The 27,728-nt window shown below is 40.1% G+C and overlaps 2 protein-coding genes across 2 annotated transcripts in view; one reads left to right on the top strand and one right to left on the bottom strand.

Annotated features, from left to right (window-relative positions):
• Positions 1-27,728, bottom strand: part of LOC311072984 (uncharacterized protein) — a 1,552,487-nt gene that overhangs the window by 1,231,875 nt on the left and 292,884 nt on the right. The window lies entirely within an intron of this gene.
• Positions 6,702-23,448, top strand: LOC311072949 (E3 ubiquitin-protein ligase TRIM39-like). Its single transcript, XM_084098325.1, has 7 exons — positions 6,702-6,784; positions 9,080-9,636; positions 10,967-11,062; positions 11,189-11,422; positions 20,817-20,964; positions 22,201-22,227; positions 22,326-23,448. Exons 2-7 carry the CDS (start codon positions 9,082-9,084, stop codon positions 22,865-22,867), a joined length of 1,602 nt encoding a protein of 533 aa, XP_083954451.1. The 5' UTR covers positions 6,702-6,784; positions 9,080-9,081; the 3' UTR covers positions 22,868-23,448.

Consider the following 27,728-nt stretch of genomic DNA (forward strand, 5'->3'; position numbering starts at 1 on the left):
GGACCCTAAACTAAAGTTTTACCCAATATTTAATCATGGTTACATTTGAATGGCCAATTTATCACAAGTCTATATTTTCTAATCAACACAAAGATTTGTTTGCTTTTAACTTTCATATATACTTTGCTTTTTAAATCTACTATGACATTTTACATAATGTCACATTTTACATAATGTTCACATTTAATACTATAAAGTGAAATTCTACATAATATACTGAATTTTCAAACTTTCCAGAGTTTCTACATGTTATTTTGTAAGAAAATTTCTAAAGCCTTTTTCTCTCTCTCCTCTCCAGCTGTTAACATTGAACTATTTGTGAAATATTGTGATTTTTGGTTTATATTGTAATAACTGCAGCATATGAATAAAGACAAGTGTTCAATTCTATAACTGATATTTCTTGTAAACTAAACAGCTTGGTAATTATTATGCAAATACACATGTAGAGTGTTGTCGAGAGGCGTTAGGAAGGAAGTATAATGGAGAAGTTTTCCGAATGCCAGATGTGATTTATTTTACAAGCTGCATTTCAGAAGGTGCAGTCTACATAATGTACAAGACCAACAAACAAAAAAAACATAAAAATAAATACACAATTGAGGTACAGTAACTTTATTAGTGATGTTCGAATGAGAAGTTTACAGAGGATTACCGAGGAGTCTGATGAGTGAGTTGACTAGCCTATACTATGCAAGCCTGAGGAACACACTGGAAATATGCATATTATGGCTATTGTTATTAAATAACATTTTATTAAAACCTGCAAAAACCTTACTGTCAAGAGATGTAAATACATTTTGCTATAAAGTTTGTGCATTCAGATTATATTTTAAGTTGTTAGGTAAGATCAATGAGTTTAAAAGACTGAGTCTATATACTTGAGTTAATGTATATCTGTAATGTGTGCTGTAGGTGCGAAACTTTAAGGAATCTTATCCAAGATGTAAACTACTCAATATTGGTGGTCAGTCATATCTGACATAAAGGATCCGTGAATGAAACTGTGGCGACAAATAACATTAACTTAGGCTGAGTGAATGAAAGGCAATAATGTGCAATGTCCATTCACACAAATAACTTTTTTTTAAAAATGTTTTAATATGCATTGACACAAATGATTTTATTTGATTGTTTCATTGATATACTGTAACATGGCACTGAGTTGATAGAAAATAAATGCGTAATTGCTTGATGACGTAAGGAACAGACAATCGAGCCCCTTTCACACAGCGCTTTGAACCCGGGAAATTGCCGGCAAATTGCCAGAACGCCTTCTGTGTGAACGCAAACACGACCCGGGATTGATTCCGGCATCGATGCCGGGTTGGGGACCTAGTAACATTGCCGTGTTCAGTCCCGGAACGTGCGCTGTGTGAACAAAAGCCGTAATAACGCTGTGTCGTAGTGATGACGCTGAAGCCGGGATCGTTCGCCAGCTAGTGAAACGGTACGTAATGCGCAAGTTTATGATCGAATCAGAGAAATAAATGCACAAGCGTGGTTTCTCAAGAGAGAGAGTTCGCAGCTCATAAGCAAACTTAAGATGCTGCTGAGACATTACAAGTCACATCGATGTCACGTGTCTTTACGAGATTTTTACGGGTTGTGTGTGAACGCACTCTCTGATTCCAGAAAATCACTGGCAGTGTGAATGAACCAAAATCAAACGAACCCGGGTCAAATCCCGGGTCACTTTATCCGTGTATTTTCCGGAATCTCTGTGTGAAAGGGGCTTCGATTTGTGAATCAGCATAACATTGTCACCTAAGTACTATAAGTACAAGTTCAAAAACAAATTTCTTAAAATCATCATAATAAAAACAAGCACAACATACAACCACAAAAATCAAAAATGTAACTCATCATAGCACTCTATTATTCATCGAGAGCCCCCTCTATGAGGCGCGCTGAAGTGGAACCTGTTCGTTGAGTGCTGTTCTTCTCACCGGGAAGACCCCGGAGATGCCCGATAAGTCGAGTCAAGTAACCTTTAAATATACAGCGCTTTTTACAATACAGATTGTATCAAAGCAGCTTCACAGTGATAACAATTGTGTCATTGTCCACCTTAAGGCAGATCAATAATATTGTTGAATATTAAATGTCCCCAACTAAGCAAGCCAAAGCCAAGGCAACAGTGGCAAGGAACCTAAACTCCATCAGGTGACAGAATGGAGAAAAAAACCTTGGGAGAAACCCAGGCTCAGTCGGGGTCAGTTCTCCTCTGGCCAACGAGCGAACAGTGTATGATTATGATTCAGGCAGCATTACAGATAAGAGCTATGCTGTCCTTCCTGCAAGAAGAGTTGGAGCGAAGGCTGTCTCCCTCCACCAAGTGTATGTTGCCGCTATTGCCTCATATCACGATGCAGTAGTCGGTAAATCCGTGGGGAAGCACGACCTGATTGTCAAGTTCCTGAGGGGTGCTAACCCTGTTCCCTCTCGGGATCTCTCATTGGTGCTTACCGCATTGCAGAGAGCCCCCTTTAAACCCCTGCAGTCAATTGAACTTAAAACCCTGTCAATGAAGACAGTGTTCCTGACTGCACTGGCTAATATCAAGAGGGTAGGGGACCTGCCTGGAATACGGACCAAACAACTCTTAGGTTATCCTGATACCCTGGCCTGGATACGTGCTCAAGGTTTCCACCACTCCTTTCAGGAACCAGGTGGTGAACCTTCAAGCGCTGCCCCAGGAGGAGGCAGACCCAGCCCTAGCTTTTCTCTGTCACATCCGCGCATTACGCCTGTACGTAGACCGAACACAGAGCTTCAAGACCCCAGACCAGCTCTTTGTCTGTTATGGAGGCCAGCAGAAGGGAAAGGCTGTCTCCAAGCAGAGGTTGGCCCACTGGATAGTGGATGCCATCGTATTGGCGTATCAGACCCAAGGCGAGACGTGCACCCTCGGCACAACTGAGCAACACTCAACACATTTGTGAGGTTCTATAACTTACGTGTAAAGCCTGTGTCCTCCCATGTACTCACCTCAAGTAGCCAGTAAACACCAGAGACCTGCTTGCTACACCTCCTAAAGACCAGATACATGCGCTTATCCTGCTCCTCAGTTGAGTTCCCCAGCTGGCAAACCCTGTTGGAGTTTCTCCACCCACGAGGCGGAGCATCCGACACCAGGCCTGACACTCGTATCCAGTAGTGGAACCTGTGCTAGGCTAGGTGCCCATATGTTGTGATCCCTATGGCGATCCTATATGTGTATTTTTCCACGTGTCTTTCCTTTGGGAGAGTCCGCCCTGCCGTCCCTGCTGGTGTTGACTCCCCCTAACTAGGCTGTAGCAACCACTGAGACATTCCCGATGTAGCACTGCCCTAAAGGCCAGTCCACATGTGTAACTTCTACATGTTACATCCCTACAGGCAAGATGTGGCATTCGAGGCGTTCCTTTCCACTTGGAAAAGGCACGCTTTCCCAGTGTTATCCAAATAGTCTTACAGTACGGGTCAAGTGGAACAGCAGTAATTGACCTTCTCTGCAGAGCGCTGGAAGGGTCACCAATAGTGCCGCTTTGGTAGGGATCCCAGTTCATTCGTCAGTTCACGTCTGACGCAACGTTGAATGTGACTGACTGAAACGGAACTTCTAGGTTACGTATTGTTTCATGGTGTGTAATTTTAAACACCTTTTACCTTATTTTAATTATTCTCAGGTTAGGTAAAGTATGTCAAATCTGTCCTAAATGATAATCATTTGAATTTACATACTTACAATATTTAGATCACAGAAGACTTCTCCGTGGTTAGTTCAGCTCAATCTTTTGTAAAACAGAGACTTATGGCAGGCGAGCTTCTTAATTTCAATTATTTCTATTTTTTATTAAATACAGGTTAACTAGTTTACATAAAAGGTACTAATATATAAAACAAAAATAAAAGTAAATCAAAACCAAATCATTTACAAGCTTCAACTGCAGGAGGCACAATGGCAAGACATCCAACACCGGAGACGTCCTTTACGAATCAGCGTCTGCCTTCATCTTCTCCTTTCAGCCTTGTATAGACCATCTAAGTTCTTGAGGTCGTCATCTTTGGAAATCCCCTCATAATTCATTAGTCTTTATCCAATCCAAAGTCTTGAACTGTCATAAGTTACGTTACGTCCTGTTGCCACAATTGCCATACCACCGCTGAGTGACCGGGTCACCGGCTCGGCTCCTCAGCGAAAACCTGAAATGCGAGCGCACCCGCTTCCGTGTTTATACCCATGCTGCGGGGCGGAGCATGATGCAAATCTTGCATGCTAATGTGCATTGGCTCGTTTCGTTTACACTCGAAGGTGATTGGGCTCTCAGACGAGATCCCAATTCGTCAATTCACATCTGTCGTAACAACTCCATTCCCACATTCAGGGAGCGAGGGTTACATACGTAACCTAGACGTTCTTCCTCAACAGTGCCTTCTCATTTGCATGGATTCTTTGGTGTTGTTTTGATGCCAAAATAATGTTTTACTGATCACAGTTTTTGTTACTTTAAGACAATGCAGAAAAGCAGAGCGCATATGGCGGAAGACAAATCTTGTAATCCATTATAACATCTACAAAGACAGCATCCATGCTTTCAATATGGAACTAGTCAAAGCTAGACAGACTTTCTTCTCGAATATTATAAACAACAACTGTAGAGAGACTGACAAACCCCCCAAGCCAGATTCCCAATGAATTGCTCTCAGACAACAAGTGCAGTGAGTTTGCTTCCTTCTTTTCTGAGAAAATCAATATTATCAGAAAGGTGATCAGCACATCCTTGAGTTGCACTGGGGTCAGACAGATCAGACCACAACCTCAGAAAGTAGTTACTATATCTGATTTCGAAGAAATTGATGGCAAAATTTTGGAAGAAACCATACAGCACCTTAAAACATCAACCTGCGCCCTTAATGCACTTCCCACATCTTTTTTCAAAAGTGTGTTAAACTGTTTAGAAGCAGATCTCCTAGAAGTGGTAAACTCCTCACTTCTCTCTGGGAGTTTTCCAAACTCCCTGAAAACTGCAGCCCCTACTGAAAAAGAGCTGGATAAGCTCTTTTGGATCTGGATAAGGCCATATTAAGCAACTATAGACCGATCTCAAATCTTCCTTTCATAGGCAAGATCATTGAAAAAGTTGTCTTCAATCAGCTGAACAAATTCTTGAGCTCGAATGGATACTTTCAATTTTCAATCTGGTTTCCGACCGCACCACAGCACAGAGACAGCGCTCATAAAGATAATAAACGATATTCGCTTAAATACTGATTCAGGCAAATTATCAGTGCTGGTACTACTCAACCTCAGTGCTGCATTTGACACTGTCGATCATAACATACTTCTTGACAGGCTGGAAAACTGGGTGGGGCTTTCTGGGATAGTCCTAAAATGGTTCAGGTCATACTTAGATGGGAGAGGTTATTATGTGAGTATAGGAGACCATAAGTCTGAGTGGACATCCATGACATGCGGAGTCCCTCAAGGCTCAATTCTTGCGCCACTCCTGTTCAACCTGTATATGCTCCCATTGAGCCAAATAATGAGAAAGAACCAAATTGCTTACCACAGCTATGCAGACGACACACAGCTCTACTTAGCCCTATCGCCTAACGATTACAGCCCCATTTACTGTACTCCCTGTGCCAATGCATTGATGAAGTCAACAGTTGGATGTGCCAAAACTTTCTTCAGTTAAACAAAGACAAAACTGAAGTCATTGCATTTGGAAACAAAGATGAAGTTCTCAAGGTGAACGCATACCTTCACTCTAGGGGTCAAACAACTAAACATCAAGTCAGGAATCTTGGTGTGACACTAGAGTCAGACCTTAGTTTCAGTAGTCATGTCAAAGCAATAACTAAATCAGCATACTATCATCTGAAAAATATTGCAAGAATTAGATGCTTTGTTTCCAGACAATACTTAGAGAAACTTTCATCACCAGCAGGGTGGATTATTGTAATGGACTCCTCACTGGCCTTCCCAAAAAGACCATAAGACAGTTGCAGCTCATACAGAACGCTGCCGCCAGGATTCTGAGCAGAACCAGAAAATATGAACATATCACACCAGTCCTCAGGTCTTTACACTGGCTCCCAGTTAAATTTAGGATTGATTTTAAAGTATTATTACTGGTATATAAATCATTCAATGGCCTAGGACCTCAATACATTGCAGATATGCTCACTGAATATAAACCCAACAGATCACTCAGATCATTAGGATCATATCAGCTAGAAATACCAAGGGTTCACTCTAAGCATGGCTAATCTGCTTTTAGCTATTATGCTGGAACCAGCTTCCAGAGGAGATCAGATGTGCTCCTACAATAGTCACTTTCAAATCCAGACTCAAAACACTTCTGTTTAGCTATGCATTTACTGAATGAGCACTGTGCCGCTGTCTGTCCGACTGTTTGTACTGTACTGTACTGTATTTTATTTTATTTTTCTAAACTGTTTTAATTATTCTTATTTCTTTTTATTATTTTAATTTCTTCTATGTAAAGCACTTTGAATTGCCATTGTGTATGAAATGTGCTATATAAATAAACTTGCCTTGCCTTGCCTAAACTGTAACTTTATATTGTAAAAGTTTCTTACACCTTTTACACACAGCAGGGATGAATGAGGAACTGGTCCATATTTATGATTATGGGTGGAGCTATAGCATCACTGCAGATGAGTAAAGACTCAAGTAAAAGTGAAACTGTACAGATGAACTGGAAGCTTCCTCAAACAACATTTATTTTCAGAAACCCTGAAATTAACAACCAGATCTGATATTTACTCACAGGTAAGAGATGGAAATATAAGAGCTAGTTCAGTAGTTTGGTAGCATTTGGAAGCAGCAACAGATTGTTGGTAAAAGTACTGTTATTTTTTGGCTGTAAATCAAAAGTCAAAGTCACACTTTAGAGACTTTAGAACCAGGAAGTTCTTAGACTGGCAACAGAATGAACGAAAGAAAAACGGGTAGTTGGAACGACCCTCTTCCTCACTGCCAAAAGCATTTTCCTGAGGTGCTATAATTAATATTGTGAAATAATTTCTTAATTATAGTATTAACACTACAGCACCAATATCGCCTCATCTGAGCTGCCTCATTGGTCTGTAACCACTCATCAATGTCAAAATATTTGAGATGACCAATCAAATCAAAGTAGGTGGACTTAATGTTCACAGAACCTGAAATAAGACATAAGTAGCTAAACTAAACACTTCATATCTGACAGCTGTTTTAGGATAGAAATGTTAAACTACGGTCAAAAATAATCAGGCAAACTAATAAACTTTTGTCTAATTTTTCCATTTTGAATTGAAAATAGGCCTATATAATTCATCCGATTCATGTTCAGATCAGTTATAATTAGCAACTGTTATTGTGAGGGGACAAGAAACATTAACAAAGCCGTTTTCATCATACTAGGCATAAGATTAATATGTTTACATATTGTGAATGAATACCAAGCGCTCGTAGCCTTCAGTAAATTAACTTGTCTAAGAAAATGATTAATAAAAATAGGCTAAATATCAGTAATTTAAAAAAGTCGAAAATCAAAAAGACAGTCAAAATCGATTTTTTTGCCTTCAAATGTCTTGAAATGCACATATGTAGATCAGAGAACCTTTACCCTTTAAAACAAACTTAGTCTGCTGACAAATTAAAAGTTAGTGATCCTACAAATGTTAATTTAAATTGAGTGAATTCTTTAAAAATTCAAAACAAAAACACTTAAAAAAAAAGAAGCTTAGTAGGTCTGTCATATGAATTTGTGAGAAAGTTTTGGTTATTCATGCCAAATAATTTACAAGCGTATTTCAGATAATGAAACTAATGGAAATAGTGTACTCCACACCGTGTTTGAACTGATAAGCAATTGGACAACATTGTAGTAAATATCTATGGTGCAACAAAAGCTTGTTAAGATACCAGCAGACAAGCTAATCCAGCACAAATTAATTAGTGCATAAAGTGTCACCAAAATGAAGTATTTGAACCTCATAATTAAATACAAAATGAGGGTGAAAACTAGGCTGGCTACGGGCCTTATATTCTTCTTCTGCAGCCCAATAGATCTAACCAGAGCTATCTGAAGCATCAAGTCCTCGATATACTCACAGCGAAGCTCTTTTAAGTTCTTCATTTATGAGGTAAAACGAAGTTCGAAATACGTGACCAGCGATAGACTGTTAGCGAACATTCAACGCCATCCACACTGCTGAGAGTGACAGTTAGATGCATATATAAACGTGCTGTGCGCTTGCCTCTCAATAACAAGATAAATACACCACAATATTCTGAAAACAGCAAGCTTTTTTTTAAATAAAGCATAAGAAAAGCATCTTCATAGCAAATGTGGATCTGTTTGCACAAGCTCTGCAATTCACCAATCTAGTCTTGTCATGTTTATTTATATTGCACTTAATACAATAGATTGCTTAAAATCAAGCAGCTTTACTTCATTTTCTACTATAAAGCAGGTCTCCAGAGAGTGTTCATGTTATATATACGGATTCAACAGAAACAGAACCTCTTTTCTGAGCCAGAAAAGATTGCCACGTCAAAGAAGGCAGATCCTCTGTGCACACCTATTACGTAATCGCCACAGGCCAATGGTAGTACAAAAGTGTTTTGCAAAAGTTTTCCGGAAAGTTCCTTTGACAAGCCGTTTCGAACTCCAAAAACAAACTCCAAAGGAAGTTCGTTTTGGCCTATTTTGTTCAAAATGATGTCCCATCAGTTCGTTCTTCGATTTCGCTTGAAGAATATCGGGGCCTTTAAGGCAAGCAGTCTCAGACTGGCAGTTAGAGGTGGAGCTTATAGGCTCAGTGAGGTTAGAGTTAGAGGTGGAGGAACTTCCAGTCAGAAACTGCTGTCTCATATGTGCCTTTTTAAGGCACGAATGTCTGCTTTGACTACTTGACAGTGGTTCATAGTTTAAGTTGTTATAGGTTTTAGTTTTGTTTTTTAACCATGCAACATCCATTTTAGAACACAAACTAAAATATTCAGTCAGTGCACATAACTTGTATTATAAAAGTTGCTCTTTCCAGCAATATATATGATATATTGTCATTGTTTTGTCAGTCATGGCGTCCTCCAGTGGTCCAGCACTAAATGAGGAGCTCCAGTGCTCCATCTGTCTGGAAGTGTTCACTGATCCAGTCACCACTCCATGTGGAAACAACTTCTGCAGAACCTGCCTGATCAAGTGCTGGACGAACACACAGAACTGCTTCTGTCCACTCTGTAAAGAAATATTCAGCAGAAGACCTGAGCTCAAGATTAATACAACATTCAGAGAGGTTGTGCAACACTTTAAGGAGAAGCTCAATCTAGGAGAATATGAGGTGTTCTGTGATGTCTGTGGTGAAAGAAAGCAGAAAGCAGTGAAGACCTGCCTGATATGTCAAAGCTCTTACTGTGACTCTCATCTGGAGCCTCATCGCAGAGTCCCACGTTTAAAGAAACACACACTGATCAACGCTGTGGAAAATCTGGAAGATTATATATGCCAGAAACATGAGAGACCTCTGGAGCTGTTCTGCAGAGATGACCAGATGTGTGTTTGTCTGTCTTGCACTGAAGGAGAACACAGGACTCACAACACTGTTCCTCTAGAGGAGGAGAGTCGAGAGAAGAAGGTAAAGAGATACAAACAAAACACTTAAACCTTTATAAGCTTTATAACCTTTTAAGGATGACACATTGGCTGGTGTTACAAAATGAAATTCCCTGAAGCACACTGTAAAAAAATGATATGATCAATCAGTGCATTATGGGTATTCTCTAGCCATTGAGCGTACATCGGTTGTACACTCATTATTGCGGTGCATTGTGGGATTGAATGAGTGCACTCAATAACGTTCACTATGGTTTCGGACAGCACTACGAATGGCTATCCAATCAAATATTACCCTATTTAAGTGTAAAGGGGGAGATTTCGGACACAGCCACAGTCACAGAGCGCCACAAACAAACAGCAGCCGTCTTTTACAGTTCCTCTTTACCCAAAACAATTAGCTATGCTGCGTTCATGCCATGGTGTGTCACAAACTACTCCGAGAATTAGGGTGAAGATCCAAATGCAGCTTTATTGGGAAAATCTAGAACCGTAATCCACATAACAGGCATAGGGTCAAAACCATATAGCAAACAATCCAAACGTACGATAGTCCAAAATCACAGGCAAACAAGTATATCGAGGACAATGGCTTGCTCAGTTGGGGATATTTGGGATATTTAATTTAATTAATCAATCAACAATACTATTGATCAGCATTACCAAATGTGGACGTTTTCCACTAGAAACAAGCATTGATGTATTATTTTAATTTAATACTGTAAAGCTGCTTTGATACAATCTGTATTGTGAAAAGCGCTATATAAATAAACTTGACTTGACTTGACTTGACAATGGGCAGAAGAACAAGACCAAGACAAGAGAAGATAAACCAGGATAAAGGCCCACAGAATAGCAGTGTAACACAAAACAAGACTACCCAAAGTGAGAATGGAAACACAGGGCTTAAATAGGCAGACTTTAACAAGGGTAATCACACACAGATGAACGAAATCACACACAGATAAAAAGGATACTGAGAAATGAGGTCCGTAATATAAAAGCCCAGGCGTCAGGAGGAGTGCCCTCTGGTGGAGATTAAGGGCACTCCAGCTGGCGGATGTGACAGTCATAACCGTAATTAAAGGTGAACTAAGTAACTTTTTTATCTTAACCGAACAGCTTCAGAGTCATTGGAATGGTTATATGACTGTTTTCGGGTTGAATGGTGGTCTTCTCGCACCCCTCGAGCGCCTGTGAGACGAAAAACCACCCTTGCAACTTTGGGCCGGCAGACTCGGATTTATGCCTTTCTATGTCAACACTCTCAATGCAGAAATGAAGACATTTCCAGCCACTTTTAATACGATTTTTTTCAGAGGATAAAGTTATCTGTTTTTCTCTGTATGTAGAATCATCTGGCTAAGAGACAAACTGATGTGCATCAGATGATCCAGGACAGAATAAAGAAGATTCAAGAGATCCAGCTCTCAGTAGAGCTGAGAAAGGTGAGTGGAAGTTAAAACATTGTAAAATTGATCATGTATTATAATATTTCAATCTGCTTAATAAAGGTTCTCAATTAAACAGATAAAACTTAATAGACAGATCTTCTATTTGATCTGATTTATCAGAGAAACACAGAGAAAGAGAGATCCACCAGTGTTGAGCTCTTCACTGATCTGATCCGCTCCATTGAGAGATGTCAGTCTGATCAGCTGAAGATGATGGAGGAACAGCAGAAAGCAGCAGAGAAACAGGCTGAAGATCTCATTAAAGAGCTGCATCAGGAAATCACTGAGCTGAAGAGGAGAAACACTGAGCTGGAGCAGCTCTCACACACTGACGATCATCTCCATCTCATACAGGTCTGTCAACATCTGTCTCATCAGTCATCATATACTATATTACAGGACAAACTCTCTGTTCACAAACATGATGAGCAGCTTGAACATTTTATTTGTACCAGTCTGTTAGAAATTGTACAAAAGGTAATAAAATGGTAATAAAGTCAAATTTGAAAAATGAGTTAAATGTGTTTGAAAGGTAGCTATACTGTGTAAAACATACGAACATACAACGTACAAACATGTTGGCCTACAAGGTGCTTAAAGTGCTTGAAGTACTTGAATTTGACTTTTTGAAATTTAAGTCCTGGTAAACAGCCATATTTTTTAAGATGTGCTTGAAAAGTGCGTGAATTATTAAAAATAGGGATGATGCACCGATACCGAGCTCATGTAGCCTAGGCCTACTCGTAGGCCCTGGCAGCGTGTGTACAGTGTGTGTGTCCAGACAAAGAAACACTCACGACAGATAGTATAATGGGGATAAAAAGGAAGGTTGTCTATTAAGTAAATGTATCTTATTAGTGGAATATTAAACGCAATATAGTAACACATAGCTGTGGTGCGCGAGCTGATGAGAGAAAAACGCACGGTGGATTGAAACAGATGCGCGAGCTGGTCAAGCACACCCCTTTAAACAGACATAAGTGGAACGTTTGTAGTTCATTCGGATGTCAATGACAAAGAAAATAAAACGAAGTCACACAAAATTATGTAAAAACGCCCGTCTTGGTGAGTATCCTAGTAAACAAAGGTGGTTATACCTCTTCTTCTTCTTCTTCTTTTAGAGTTTAACTGGCGGTTGGCAGACCAACTTAAGGTGCATTTACCGCCATCTACCGGACAGGAGTGTGGTCGTTGAGAATAGTCAGAGGGAATTATTCACCTATGCGCATACCTATGATATAAATATGTACATATTAAATACGGTAGAACAACCCCGTATTTTTGAGAAACCTCATAACTTGATTTTTAACACTTTTAGATACATCTCCTAATAGATTAACTAAAGTAAGCGCTTTCCCTTCTTTATATAGGACTGATGTTAAACAACTACGCTCTTCCATGTAATTATTACACTCTATTAGGACATGTTCAGCTGTTTCTGGCTGACCGCAATAATCACAAACTCCTGTCTGATGTTTCCCTATACGGAACAAAGATCTATTGAGACCTGAATGGCCAATCCTTAAACGTGTCAGCACTGCCTCTTCTCTCCGACTTCCATCCCTAGATCTACCCCCTCCCACATTTCTTTGCACACAGTAAAGATGTCTGCCAGTGTCATTACTATCCCACTGCTCTTGCCACATCCCAATCACTTTTTCCTGAATAATAGATTTCCCTTCAGCTTTGCATAGAGGGACATTGATGTTAACCACATCCAATTTCAAGGCCTGTTTAGCTAGAATATCCACCTCTTCATTTCCATCAACACCTACATGGGCAGGGACCCAGACAAACTGAACACAATCATCTTTACTATGCAGCTGAAACAATATATGGTAAATTTTGTATAATAGATCTAGTCTGCATGACTTTCCTGTTTTTATGCTCAATAATGCAGCTTGACTGTCTGAGGCAACTACAGCTCTGTTTATGCCCCCAATACAATTCATAAGCAACCAATTAAGAGCTAAAGCAATGGCAGTGAGTTCAACAGTATACACTGCAAGATAATCAGAAGTTCTTCTTTTAATTTGTGATGTTATATTGTGGAATACTCACTGCCGCTCCTGTTCTGCCATTGTTGGGATCTTTAGACCCATCAGTATACAGTACAAGGTGTTCTTTAAACTGCTCAAAATAATTTTGAACAACAAGCCATTCTGGGGTACTGCTACTTTCCTTTTCAATGCCAGTTGTAGCTGCAAGTCCACTACTGGCATAACAAACAGCCATGGAGGTATTGATGAACATGGTACAGTCGAACTGAACTTAAATTGCGTCAGGCCTACATTCTGGGCTTTAATATCTACAATCCACCCAAAGCTATAGTAGTTAGACTTCTGATGTTCCCAACAATCCTGCAACACAGCTTTTGCTGGGTGAACACAGCTATGACCCTGGAGATTGACCCAGTACGCATACATTAGCTTAACTCTCCTTAACCGCATCGGAAGTTCTCCAGACTCAACCTGCAAAGCAGCAACAGGAGACGATCTAAAAGCTCCACAACAAATACGCAACCCTTGTGATTGTTCTCTGTCCAACCTAATCAAATGACTTTCAGCTGCTCCCATATATGATAAACAGCCATAATCAAGGGAAGACCTCATGAGAGTCTGGACTGTCTGGTAAATCCTCAACAATGCTCCTCTTGCAGCTCCCCAGTTCTGACCAGACAAACACCTCAACAAATTATTAACTTTTTTACACTTAATTTGAACATACTCTATATGCTGCTTCCATGTAGATTCTCGTCAAATATAACTCCCAAAAACCTCACAACACTCACTTGTTCCAACTTTTGCTCATAAAGTTTTAATGTAATGTCTTTATGTCATCTTGAAAAACAAATAACTTGGGTTTTAGCAACAGACATTCTAAAGCTCCACTTATTAGCCCTTTCCTCCACCACCACAATTGCATCCTGCTGTCACAGTGTTTGGGTTGTGTTCCCTGGGTAACCACTAGATGTCCTCCTTCCCCACGGTGTCTGTCACTTTCTGAACTACATTCCCCACGATCCTTGTTTCTTCATTGCACTCAGCTGTTCCTTGTCATTAATCATTGCACTCAGCCAATTCCCAATTAGCATTGTCATTTCCCTGTGTATATAACCCTGTCTGTTTTAGTATGTGTCACGGAGTCCTTGTAATTATCACGCCACCTCTGAGGTCTGTTATTGCCTGTTGTTTTGTTCCTGTTTATGTCTGATTGCTACCTTGGTTTTGACCCCTGCTTGGACTGGATTACGATTACAGAATACCCCATTAAAATACTTACTGCTATTGGATCTTATCCCTGTTTCTTGTGTGTGGATCGTGACAGAAGGACTCCGTCACCAAAGATCCAGCAGTATGTTTTCCGATGTTTCTTCCCCAGCCACCGAGCGGGAGAGAAAGATTTGTTTTGAGGGAACCCGCCTAGTCATTTTTTGTGGGACCCGGGGAGGTCGCAGAGGAGTGAGTGGTCGAGAGGAAATCCAACATCACTCTCCACCATGGCCCCCCTTCGACCCTGGACTCGTGAGGGACGGATCGGAGCCGCCGTCTCGCCATCGCGGACGGAGAAGGGGGAGGAGGCACACTAGAGCCCTGCACGGGCCTCAAATCTAGGCCCTAGCCCGACCCGTGTCCGACAGCTCATCAGAATTATCAGCCCGAGTCCGACCCGAGCCCCTTTTTTTTTTTTTCACAGCGGCAGACTGCCATTAAAATATGTCTGTTTTGTTAGTTATGTTTCTTTTCTTTTCATTTCATTTCTTTATTAAGCTAATTTAGACAAATGTTTGAAGCATTTAAAAAAAAAAAATGATGGCCAAGCAAGCCGAGCCAACAGCGAGTAAAACATGTTTGATCAATTTAGCCTCTCAAATCAACGCTAATACTTTACTTAGCTACAATAAAATCCATAGATATAAAACACTTCAAGCATATCACACAGACAGTTGGTTTAATGTTTATTTATTAAACCACAGTGAGTAATTTTTTTTGAAATACTGAGGCAGGCTCAGGCTGCTCGCAACAGCGCTCGCAAACGAAATGAGCAATAGTCAATCTAAACAAATTAAATTAAATAAATCAAAAACAAACTTGCAAGTTATCTTACCTCAAAAATGCACCACAGAACATGGCCATTCTTTTTTCCAGTAGTTTCCAACAGTTAAACGAAAATAAAGTCCAATCGAACGAAAAACGAAAAACATCAGTAGTTTCCAACAGTTAAACGAAAATAAAGTCCAATCAAATGAAAAGTTAGAACAGTCTTTTACAGAGCATCGTGGAGAAAAAGAATAGCATCCACAGTGGAAGATTTTAACCCAGTCCTTTCTTCTATCACTTGCGATTTTTCTCTTAATATTCTCCATTATTTGCACATGAGGTGAATCGTTGGTTCCGCTGACGGGAAACCTTCTGTGTGTGTGTGTGTGCGTGTGTGCGTGCGTGCGACTGTCATGTCAATCATATGTCAGTGTAATTATAAGATTATGAAAGTTATGAGGTTATTAAATGTCTTTCTATGTTTGTTTTTCTATCGTCGACGTCAGCTTCTCATATTTTTTTTTATTAATGTCTAAAAATATAAAAAGAAGGATAACTCAAAAAAGGCCCGAGGCCCGGCCCGCATGTGAACTATGACGTGAAAATTGGCCCGAAGCCCGGCCCTAGGGGCGTAAAAAAGTCGGGGCCCGTCGGGCTAGGGCTGAAATGCAGGGCTCTAAGGCACACGTCTGTCCATCCAGAGACTGTTCACGTCACGTCTGCCGAGCCTGTGTCTTCGGACAGGATGGCCGCCGCCGAGCCTGTTCACGTCACGTCTGCCGAGCCTGTGTCTTCGGACAAGATGGCCGCTGAAACGTTATTGGATTATTTTTCTATGCTATCCAAGATCCTAGAGATTCCCAGGAGTGTTCATGTCACGTCTGCCGATCCAGAGACTGTTCACGTCACGTCTGCCGATCCAGAGACCGTTCACACTGTTCACGTCACGTCTGCCGATCCAGAGACCGTTCACGTCATGTCTGACGATCCAGAGACTGTTCACGTCACGTCTGACGAGCCTGTGTCTTCGGACAAGATGGCCGCTGAAATGTTATTGGATTATTTTTCTATGCTATCCAAGATCCTAGAGATTCCCAGGAGTGTTCATGTCACGTCTGCCGATCCAGAGACTGTTCACGTCACGTCTGCCGATCCAGAGACCGTTCACGTCACGTCTGACGATCCAGAGACTGTTCACGTCACGTCTGCCGATCCAGAGACCGTTCACGTCACGTCTGACGATCCAGAGACCGTTCACGTCATGTCTGTCGATCCAGAGACTGTTCACGTCACGTCTGCTGATCCAGAGACCGTCCACGTCACGTCTGCCGATCCAGAGACTGTTCACGTCATGTCTGCCGAGCCTGTGTCTTCGGACAAGATGGCCGCCGCCGAGCCTGTTCACGTCACATCTGCCGAGCCTGTGTCTTCGGACAAGATGGCCGCCGAGCCTGTGTCTTCGGACAAGATGGCCGCTGCCGAGCCGGATCCAATGTCTGCGGACAAGAGGGTCTCCACCGAGCCTGTTCACGTCACGTCTGCCGAGCCTGTGTCTTCGGACAAGAAGGCCGCCGCCGAGCCGGCGTCGGTTCCTGAGCCGGTGGTGTCTGTTTCTGAGCCAGTGGTGTCTGTTCCAGTTCCTGAGCCGGTGGTGTCTGTTCCTGAGCCAGTGGTGTCTGTTCCTGAGCCGGTGGTGTCGGTTCCAGTTCCGGAGCCGGAGCCGGAGCCGGTGGTGTCTGTTCCTGAGCCGGTGGTGTCTGTTCCAGTTCCTGAGCCGGAGCCGGTGGTGTCTGTTCCTGAGCCGGTGGTGTCTGTTCCAGTTCCTGAGCCGTAGCCGGTGGTGTCTGTTCCAGTTCCTGAGCCGGTGGTGTCTGTTCCAGTTCCTGAGCCGGTGTCTGTTCCAGTTCCTGAGCCGGTGGTGTCTGTTCCAGTTCCTGAGCCGGTGTCTGTTCCAGTTCCTGAGCCGGTGGTGTCTGTTCCAGTTCCTGAGCCGGTGTCTGTTCCAGTTCCTGAGCCGGTGGTGTCTGTTCCAGTTCCTGAGCCGGTGTCTGTTCCAGTTCCTGAGCCGGTGGTGTCTGTTCCAGTTCCTGAGCCAGTGTCTGTTCCTGTGCCATGGCCGCCCCTGGGGTTGTCTCCGCCGTGGCCGCCCGATGGACTGTCTGCTCCGCCCTGGCCGCCCGATGGACTGTCGTCTCCGCCCTGGCCGCCCGATGGACTGTCGTCTCCGCCCTGGCCGCCCGATGGAGTGTCATCTCCGCCCTGGCCGCCAGATGAACTGTCAATCCCTGTCCCCATTTCCCTCCATGGACCTGGCCCCCCATCCCTCCCCCTGATCCTCCACCAGTCCACCTCCCGCCTGGACTCTTGTTTTGTCTGTCATGTCTTGGAGCGTCTGGTAGCCGCTCCATAGAGGGGGGGTTATGTCACAGTGTTTGGGTTGTGTTCCCTGGGTAACCACTAGATGTCCTCCTTCCCCACGGTGTCTGTCACTTTCTGAACTACATTCCCCACGATCCTTGTTTCTTCATTGCACTCAGCTGTCCCTTGTCATTAATCATTGCACTCAGCCAATTCCCCATTAGCATTGTCATTTCCCTGTGTATATAACCCTGTCTGTTTTAGTATGTGTCACGGAGTCCTTGTAATTATCACGCCACTTCTGAGGTCTGTTATTGCCCGTTGTTTTGTTCCTGTTTATGTCTGATTGCTACCTTGGTTTTGACCCCTGCTTGGACTGGATTACGATTACGGAATACCCCATTAAAATACTTACTGCTATTGGATCTTCTCCCTGTTTCTTGTGTGTGGATCGTGACACCTGCATCTTCTTTCCCAGGTACTTCAGATTACGTCCCCGCACCCAAAGGGCTCCGTCATCTGCATATAAAGACTTGCCTATACTTCCGTCAATTCGATCGAATATGTCATTTATCATTATGTTGAAAAGTACTGGACTGCAGACGCTCCCTTGCGGTGTACCATTCTCTACAGCATATGTACTAGAATAGGCCGTGCCAACTCTAACCTCAATTTCTCTTCCAAATAAAAAATCCAGTACCCAATTATAAAGCTTACCTCCAATACCAAGTTTCTCAAACTTCATCAACAATCCCTCCTTCCACAACATATCGTAAGCTTTCTCTATATCAAAAAGGACAGCAACCACTATTTCTTTGTTTGTCTGGGCTTTTCTCACTTCTGACTCCAAACATAGAATTGCGTCCATCGTATTTCTTCCCTTACGAAAACCACTTTGAAAAGGGCAGAACAAGTTTTTACTTTCCATATAATATGTCAACCTATCTGTTACTATTCTCTCCCATCGTTTTCCCTAACTGCGAGGTAAGCGCAATGGGCCTGTAATTAGAAGGGTCAGTTGCACTCTTACCAGGCTTCAGCACTGGCACTATGACTGCCTGTTTCCACACACCAGGAATCCTTCCTGTTTCCCAAACCAGATTGAAAAGCTTCAGGACAACATTAAGAGACCTGTCACTTAAATGTCCAAGCATAGAGTAGCAAATACCATCCTTGCCAGGTGTAGATTGCTTCACATTAGAGACAGCCTTCTTCAATTCAAAAATTGAAAAAGGCATATCAAGATCCCGACTTGTGATTCTTTTCCGAATAATAACTCCTGGATTTTCAGCTAAAGCCTCCTCTCTACAGCACTTGGCAGTGTCTGACAATTTCTCAGAACTGTGTACTTTAACTAAAGTCTCCACCAACAACTCTGCTTTTTCTTTATTACTAACAGCAGTCTGCCCATTACGAAGCAAAACAGGCATAGAATAATTCCTTTTTACACCATTCATTTTCCTAATAACTCCCCATACATCTGACAACTTAGTTTCTCTCCCAATAGTATTACAATATTCCCTCCAGAAAGCCTTTTTTGCAGCTCTAACAGTCCTAACAACAGCCTGCGCTCTCTTATACTGGACTAAAGCCTTAAGTGTATGATTCTTCCTTATCTGCTCAAATGCCTTACTTCTCTCTTTAAATGCAGCACTACACTGCTCATTCCACCATGGTACAGACTTTTTAAGTCCTCTTCCACCAGTCTTTGGAATTGAGACCTCAGCCACCTGAAGAGTATTAGACACAAATTCAGAGTTAAGTAATTCCACATCATTCAAACACCTTTCATCTAATTCACCACACTTCCTCTCAGCTAAAACTTGAAATAATTCCCAGTTGGCTTTATCTAACCTCCATCTCGGTACCCGCACTTCATCTTCTTTAATTACATTAATTCCAACTGTTACAATTATGGGGAAGTGATCACTACCCATAGGTAAGTCACTTAACACCTCCCATGATGTAATACCTGCCACTCCACTCGATATAAATGTTAAATCCAAAAAACTCTCTGTGTTTCTACAGCAATTATATCTTGTACCTCTACCATCAGCGGTTATACCTCAAGTGAGCGCAGCCATGTTCAAATGCGATGCGTTCAGTCTTAAAGGGGTAGCAGTCTAATAAAGCTGCTGCTGTGTTTTAATGTTAATCAAACAAAGGACAAAGAAATTATTCACTGCTCTTGACTAAATAGGTTACCCTTTTCAACTTTACAAAGAGACCCATCTATATTTAATTTATACAGTAATGAATATACAATTTTTTTTCACATTTGATTACTTCATTCAAATGTCTGTACCTGTTAGATCTACCCGAAAAACTCAAAAAAAAAAAAAAAAAAACGGTTTATTTCTATTTATTTGTCCTATTTGTAATTTGATTATTTGTTCTTATTTTGTTACTGACTGCTTACTTGTCTTACTTGTCTTAAATTGTTTTAAATTCACATTAATGAGGCTGGTAGTTTTTGCTGTATCAAAATTGGATTAAATAATTGGTATTTCACTGGTGTCTAAACATTTGTACCACTGACCCAGTCCTCAGCACTGAGCCCTTCTGGAGCTGCTTTAAATATGTGCTGTACTATTAAATGAAAGATAAAATATGACAGAGCAGAATGAAGAGTGACAGTAACAGAAGCTCAAACAATGCATTTTAGCAGTCTTAATTAAGCATGAAAATAACTGAAGGAAATATATATTTGATAAACAAATTAAGCCAACTAATATGATTTATATTCTTTTGGTTTATCTACCACTACATTTAAAAATTACAAATGTAGTGAAAATTCAGGGATCGGTTACGGTATCGGTATCGGCGAGTACCAAAAATGAAAGTATCTGTATTGGACTCGTTCTGCAAAAAGTGGTATCGGTAACTCACTAATTAAAAATATTTTGATTTTTTTGTTGTTGAAAAAATACAATCGTTTCACGCAAAATTATTGCTGCAGCCCGTCTGAGATATAGAGCTATTATTATATCATTAGCTAATATTAAGTATATAATAAGTATATAATACAACTTTCATTCTTCAGGTCAATCATATATTCATGGAAATCTGTTTCAATATCCTTTCAATGGTTAAGGGTATTTCACATGCCTGACAGCGCTGGTCAATGGATTGATCTCTATGAAGTGAATAGTGATACCATATATATGTAATTTATAAAAATAATAAAAAATATTGTTTGATAAGTGCTGTTTGAAGTCCTTGAAATCCAAAAAAGTAGTGCTTGAAAAGTCCTTGAAAGTCCTGGAATTTAATTTTACAGAATCTGTACGAACCCAACTATAAACATAAAAAATAACACATTTAACAGTCTTCTCTCTCTCCTGCTGTAGATGAGCTCATCCCTGAACACTCGTCCACACACCAAGAACTGGACTGAGATCAGGATTGACTCTGATGTGAATGTGAACTCTCTGCATAGAGCTCTGGTTCAACTGAAGAAAACTCATGAGACACTGAATGAAAAACTCAGTCAAACTGGTATGTGAATATCAAATACAGTAGATTTTTTTGTCATTAACTAAGAAAATAATGTTTTGAAGGAATATTATGGGTTCAATCCAATTTAAGTTCAGTTTGTAAAGGACTGCACTGTTTCAAAAATGTAATAAAACAACTAACCCTGTAAAGTTCTATCCTTGTAAACTCGTGTTAAAGAAGTTTTACTTTAACGAAGGGAAGGATGTAACTATCTGTGTACATGTGTAATGGAAACCCAGTAATGGGCACCAAAAAATGTGTGGCTGAATTAAACAGAGGCAGAGTGAATACAAAAAAAAATTAAAATAGAAATGAATATTTATTCAAACTTGCAAAAACATAATAATCCTAACCCAAAAATATAACATTAATGGAAAAAAAAAAATGTGTGATCAAACATGATCACACACACACACACACACACACACACACACACACACTTCACTCTTCACTCCTTTTCATATCTGCTTATGCTGATTAATTTCTTGTTCTAAAGTTAATTATTTTTATACATTTGGATTATTAAAATAAATAATATGTGATTACAATCAAGTCTTGACTTTTAGTGGCAACTTGTGTTGCATAAATACATGTGGCATTGCAAAAACATGACAGCATACCTCAAACAACAACAACATCTTTGATAATTAAAAAAATATACTGGTTTAATGTATTTAAACTTTTTAAATATATATATTCACGAAATATACACCACAAAAGCTGTAATAAGAGCAGTTAGCAACCTCCAGAAAATGAATAGATCTCTATGGGCCTCTGCTGGATGTATATGGTCATTACACTTTTTTCTAAAACTATATTCACTGCATATTTTTCTCTAACCAGCAGAAAGCAGAATTCTGCCTCTAACACCTAGATCAATAACAAGAAACGACTCAGTATTTAATTTTGAATTCATAAAAATGTAATATTTCATATAAACAAAGCATAAATGTTTAGATGAGAAGTAAACTTGTTTATTTTTATACAATCATTATAAATGTTTGCCATATTGACCCCTAAACACCAAGACAGGAAACAGGAGACTAACACAGTATGAGAGTTAAATCCTCATTATATTTGTCCCATAGACCTCCATTGTAAGTATATTTACTGTAAACACATTCTGCATTGTTTTACAAACAACATTTACATGCCACTGATGCTGCCAGTGGAGAGAAACTCACTGAAATTAGTCCTATGAATAATTCATCATTATATTGTCATCTGTGTCCACAGGGTTGAAGTTTGTGCAGAAGTTTGCAGGTACAGTGTAACTGACACCATTTTCTTCAACTCACAATACTGTGTTAATCTGTATTATATACTGTTCAATTTGATTGATAATGTCTGATCTCTCTCAGTGGATGTGACTCTGGATCCTGATACAGCGAATCCATATCTCATCCTGTCTGATGATGGAAAACAAGTCAGTGATGGAGACGTTGAGCAGGACGTCCCAGAAAACCCAAAGAGATTTGATAAGAGTTTGTTTGTTCTGGCAAAGCAGGGATTCAGTTCAGGGAGATTTTACTATGAGGTGCAGGTGAAGGGAAGGACTAAGTGGGATTTAGGAGTGATCAGAGAATCCATTGACAGGAAGAAGGGGGAGATCACACTGAGTCCTGAGGATGGATACTGGACTGTGATACTGAGGAATGAAAATGAATATGAAGCTTGTGAAAGTCCATCTGTCTCTTTATCTCAGAGAGTGAAACCTGAGAAGGTTGGTGTGTTTGTGGATTATGAGGAGGGTCTGGTCTCTTTTTATGACGTGGAGTCCAGATCTCATATCTACTCTTTCACTGGTCAGACTTTCACTGACAAACTCTATCCATTTTTCAGCCCATGCAATAACGATGAAGATGAAGACTCAAACCCACTGATCATCACTCCTGTCAGTTAAAATAAAAAACAAATCTGAAAAGATTACTGTTTTTATATTAAAAATAAATAAATCACACAATAAAGAAGTTTTTACTAACAATATGTGACAAAATGTGTACAAGTGCTAAAAAAGAACTGTATATTCAGGCCTCAAAAATCAGTCACTGACAAAACATCAACTATAATTAAAGTGCGAGTTATGTTGTGTGAAAAAAATATTTCATCAGTTACACTTGAATGGCCAATTTATTACAAGTCTATAATTTCTAATCAACACAATTATTTGTTTGCTTTTAACTTTTATTAATACTTTGCTTTCGCTTTTCAAATCTTTTATGACATTTTACATAATATGATTTAATATTATGTTATGAAATTCTACATAATATACTACATTTCCAAACATGGTACATGTTATTTTGTAAGGAAATCTCTGAAGCCATTCTCTCTCTCTCTCTCTCTCTCTCTCTCTCTCTCTCTCTCTCTCTCTCTCTCTCCCTCCTCTCCAGCTGTGAACACTGGTTTACTTGTGAAATATTGTGATTTTTGGTTTATATTGTAATAACTGCAGCATCTGAATAAAGACAAGTGTTCAATTCTATAACTGATATTGTGTATAAACTAAACAGCTTTCTAATTATGCAAATACACATGAATATCTAGATGAATTTTACAGCAAACAGACAGGATATGAATTAAACATGGAGGATCTTTAATGTTGACTTACATCAGTTGTGAATGAAAATACTGAATTATTATTATCCAATGCAGATGACCCTTTAATCTAGTACATATTCTTCAAGAGAAGCAAGAGCATTAGAAGGCTTCACAATGACAGTGTTTTTGACTTTGGTTTGAGCACAATATCAGCAAATCCGTGCACCTGAGTGAGCAGACGGCAGTCCATCGATGCCAGGAGCTTCTGAGAGCCGGAGACAAACTTCTCCATCAGTGTAATGGGGATATTTAATTTTATTCTATCAATCAATAAATTCCACTAGAAACAAACTTTGTTGTATTATTTTATTTTAATACTGTGAAGCTGCTTTGATACAATCTGTATTGTGAAAAGCGCTATACAAATATACTTGATTTGATTTGATTTGTAACCGTCGCAAGCTTCTCCACATCACTGACAGACACAAAGACAATATCAACTCTCTGGAAGCTTCACTCTTTAAATATCATATTTAATGCAGTACAATTTATGTTTTTAAGCAAATCTAAAGTGCATGAACACGTCACAGCTGAAATTAAACTGCTGTTAAACACTGAAAGTCTTACCCATACGGGATCTTTCTGACACTGCATAACCAAAATCCCTCTATATGGAACAAAACGTTCTTCAACACTTGGAACGGCGGGTTCTGGAACGTGATCTTGATATTTGAGATCTAAGATAGAGAGAATAAATGTAGTCTGTTCCTCACTTAAGCATTATATGACGTCAGAAAATATGAAAATATGGAGGGGGGGGGGGGGGGGGTCTATTTTGCACTCTTGATATTTTAGAGTGTCACCCCTTCATTGCTGTGCACTTTTTGCTGCATTGTGGCTAATTTGTAGATTGTACACACAAAAAAATTCTCTGTATTTTCTTTTTTTTGCCTATTGCTTATCATTAAAATAGCAGCTTTCTTTATCTCAGGGTCACAGGAGGGTGCGGATGAAAACGGGGTGCCTTCTCACGCGCCCCCTGCCCAACCGTGGAGCCAGGTAAGTGTTGCATTGTGACATGTTCTCTCATGTTCCTATGAGAGAACACGGCGTTTGCATCCTCAACTACCTTGACGAATGGCTCATACTCACCCAGTTGTGAGAACACAGGGACCTGGTGCTCAGTCACCTCAGCCAGTTTCGGCTTCGGGTCAACTGGGAAAAGAGCAAACTCTCCCCTGTGCAGAGGATCTCTTTTCTCGGTATGGAGATGGACTTGGTCAACCAGACAGCGCGACTCACTGAGGAACGTGCTCAGTCGGTGTTAAACTGCTTGAATTCACTCAAGAGCATGACAGCGGACCCACTGAAACTTTTCCAGAGGCTCCTGGGTCATATGGCATCCGCAGCCGCAGTGACACCTTTTGGATTGCTTCATATGAGGCCGCTTCTGCACTGGCTTCACGGGCGAGTCCCGAGATGGGTGTGAAAATCACCCCGGCCTGTCACCAAACCTTCAGCCCATGGTCAGACCTTGCATTTCGGTTTTTCCAAGAGTCCAGGCATGCTGTTGTCTCCACGGATGCCTCCACCACCGGCTGGGGTGCCACGTACAGCTTTGGGTATTTGGACAGGACCCCAACTGGATTGGCACATCAACTGCCTTGAGTTGATAGCAGTACGTCTTGCGCTGGGCCGCTTCAAATAGCCGCTACTAGACAAGCACGTACTGGTCCGTACGCAGCGACTCTAATAGTGCCCTATTTACGGGGGTGGGGGGGATTTCGGACAACAAAACAGCAAACAAACAACAGCCGCCTTTTACAGTTTTACAGTCACTAAATGAAAAACTCAGTCAAACTGGTATGTGAATATCAAATACAGTAGATTGTTTTTGCCAATAACTAAGAAAATAATGTTTTCAAGGAATATTAAGGGTTCAATTTAACGGATTTAAGCTCTGTTTGTAAAGGACCGCACTTTTTAAAAATGTAATAACACAACTTACCATGTAAAGTTCTATCCATGTAAACTCTTGTTAAAGTCATAAAATTGTAATTTTATATCAATACACATTAAATAAACATAACAATTGTTTTGTTTTACCTTTGTTTTACCTTTGTACAAGAACCAGGAAATCACAGAGGATTTCACTGTGAATCATGTTTAGTGTGTCGTTTCTATCAAGCTGCAATTGTGTAAACTGTAACTTTATATTCTAAAAGTTTCTTACACCATTTACACTCAGCAGGGATGAATGAGGAACTGGTCCATATTTATGATTATGGGTGGAGCTATATGACATCACTGCAGGTGAGTAAAGACTCAAGTAAAAGTGAAACTGAATAAATGAACTGGAAGCTTCTTCAAACAACATTTATTTTCAGAAACTCTGAAATTAACAACCAGATCTGATATTCACTCACAGGTAAGAGATGGAAATATACGAGCTAGTTCAGTAGTTTGGTAGCATTTGGAAGCAGCATCAGATTGTTGGTAAAAGTAAAAGTAATTTTTTGGATGTAAATCATTCACACTTTAGAGACTTTAGAACCAGGAAGTTCTTAGACTGGCGACAGAATGAACGTAAAAAAAAAAAAAAAAAATCTGAATTATGATTTTTCTAGTAAAAGTCCATTTAACAAAAATGAAACCTGGTGTTTACAGATGTTTATTTAGTGGGTTATTTGTTTGAAAAATTACACTTTCACCCCTTTCTGTGTTTTCCTTTATATATATATATATATATATATATATATATATATATATATATATATATATATATATATATATATATATATATATATGACCTTTTTGGGATTGTATAAAATGGTGTTGTGTGTAAAAACTGGTTACATGTGCTGTACTGTGGCTCCCAGAGACACATGCCTGTAGACAGGGGGGGTTCGGGTAGTTTGAACGTCATAAAATAGTACTATGGTCATAAAATGCGAGATGAGATGCAAGTAGCTAAACTAAACATTTCATATCTGACAGCTGTTTTAGGATAGAAATGTTAGATGACGGTCAAAAATAATCAGGCAAACTGAAACTTTTGTCTAATTTCGCCATTTTGAATTGAAAATAGGCCTGTATAATTTACCTGATTCATGGAATGGAGTAATTAGCAACTGTCAATTTGAGGAGACAATAAACATTAAAGCTTCAATATGTTTTGTTTTTTTTTGTCTGCTAGGGGTCACTAACCTCTTACAATAACAAAGGTGTATGTTGATGATGCATAAGCGGAATTATGGAACTTGTCGTCATGCCGAAGGATCTAATAATGTTTATGGATGAGTGAAAACATTCAGATTTTTTAACATGACTGTGGTATGAAGCAGGGCGCGATTGCTAATGAGAGACTACACGCGAGTCCCGCGGATATAAAGGAATAAGGACATTTCATTCTACCGAACTAACTTACCCGCAAGTGCTGTATTACTACTCATACAGGTCAGTTTATTAGACGAATTAAACTTGTGAGGTAACGCAGCGCTGTTTCACTTGTTCTACACTATCACACTAAACTGCATTTGATTGTGTTGAAAGTTATGTTAGTTTGTCTGTATGAGGCTAGCAGTAAGCTAGATCAACATTAGAATAACATACTGATCATATTCTAACATTTCATAATGTTGAGCTATAACATTGATTAGTTTTATGTACATTTGCTCACCTGTCTAATAAAGTACATGCAAGTGCGGCGTTAGTCGAAGTGTCAAAGTTAGCCTACGCTACCTCTCGGCATCTCGAAAACGCCATGCTGATATTGATCCTCATTTTTTTCTCCTTTTGTCCCAAAGTCTGCTTGCCATGGTCCATAATGTTTGAATGAAACAACAACAGTGTGAGCACATCGCTAGACGTAACGCAGTTGTCCACGTCTGTCACCATGGTTACTATGGCAGTACGAGCGGAAAACAAGGGATAATGTGGATATTACGTCATTGACAGGCGACAAGTGAACAGGGATGAGCCATTATTTAAAATTGTAATTTCTCTGAAATTAAAAATCTTTGGGAACTTTTGGGATATTGTAGGTACACATCTGCAGGAAATAAATCACACTGTGCAAGTGATTTTTGGATATTTTATTACAAAAATGTTACATATTGTACCTTTAACAAAGCAGTTTTCATCATACTATGCAAAAGATTAATAAGGAATGTGCACATATTATGAATGAATACCAAGCGCTCGTAGCCTTCAGTAAATTAACT

Source organism: Abramis brama (genome assembly GCF_963993115.1).
Source record: "Abramis brama genome assembly, chromosome: 22".
Taxonomy (NCBI): domain Eukaryota; kingdom Metazoa; phylum Chordata; class Actinopteri; order Cypriniformes; family Leuciscidae; genus Abramis; species Abramis brama.

Coding starts and splice junctions, on each gene's coding strand:
- LOC311072949 (XM_084098325.1), top strand. CDS start 9,082: ATGGCGTCCTCCAGTGGTCCAGCACTAAATGAGGAGCTCCAGTGCTCC. Junction 11,063..11,188: donor TCTCAGTAGAGCTGAGAAAG/GTGAGTGGAAGT, acceptor CTGATTTATCAG/AGAAACACAGAGAAAGAGAG. Junction 22,228..22,325: donor GTTTGTGCAGAAGTTTGCAG/GTACAGTGTAAC, acceptor GATCTCTCTCAG/TGGATGTGACTCTGGATCCT.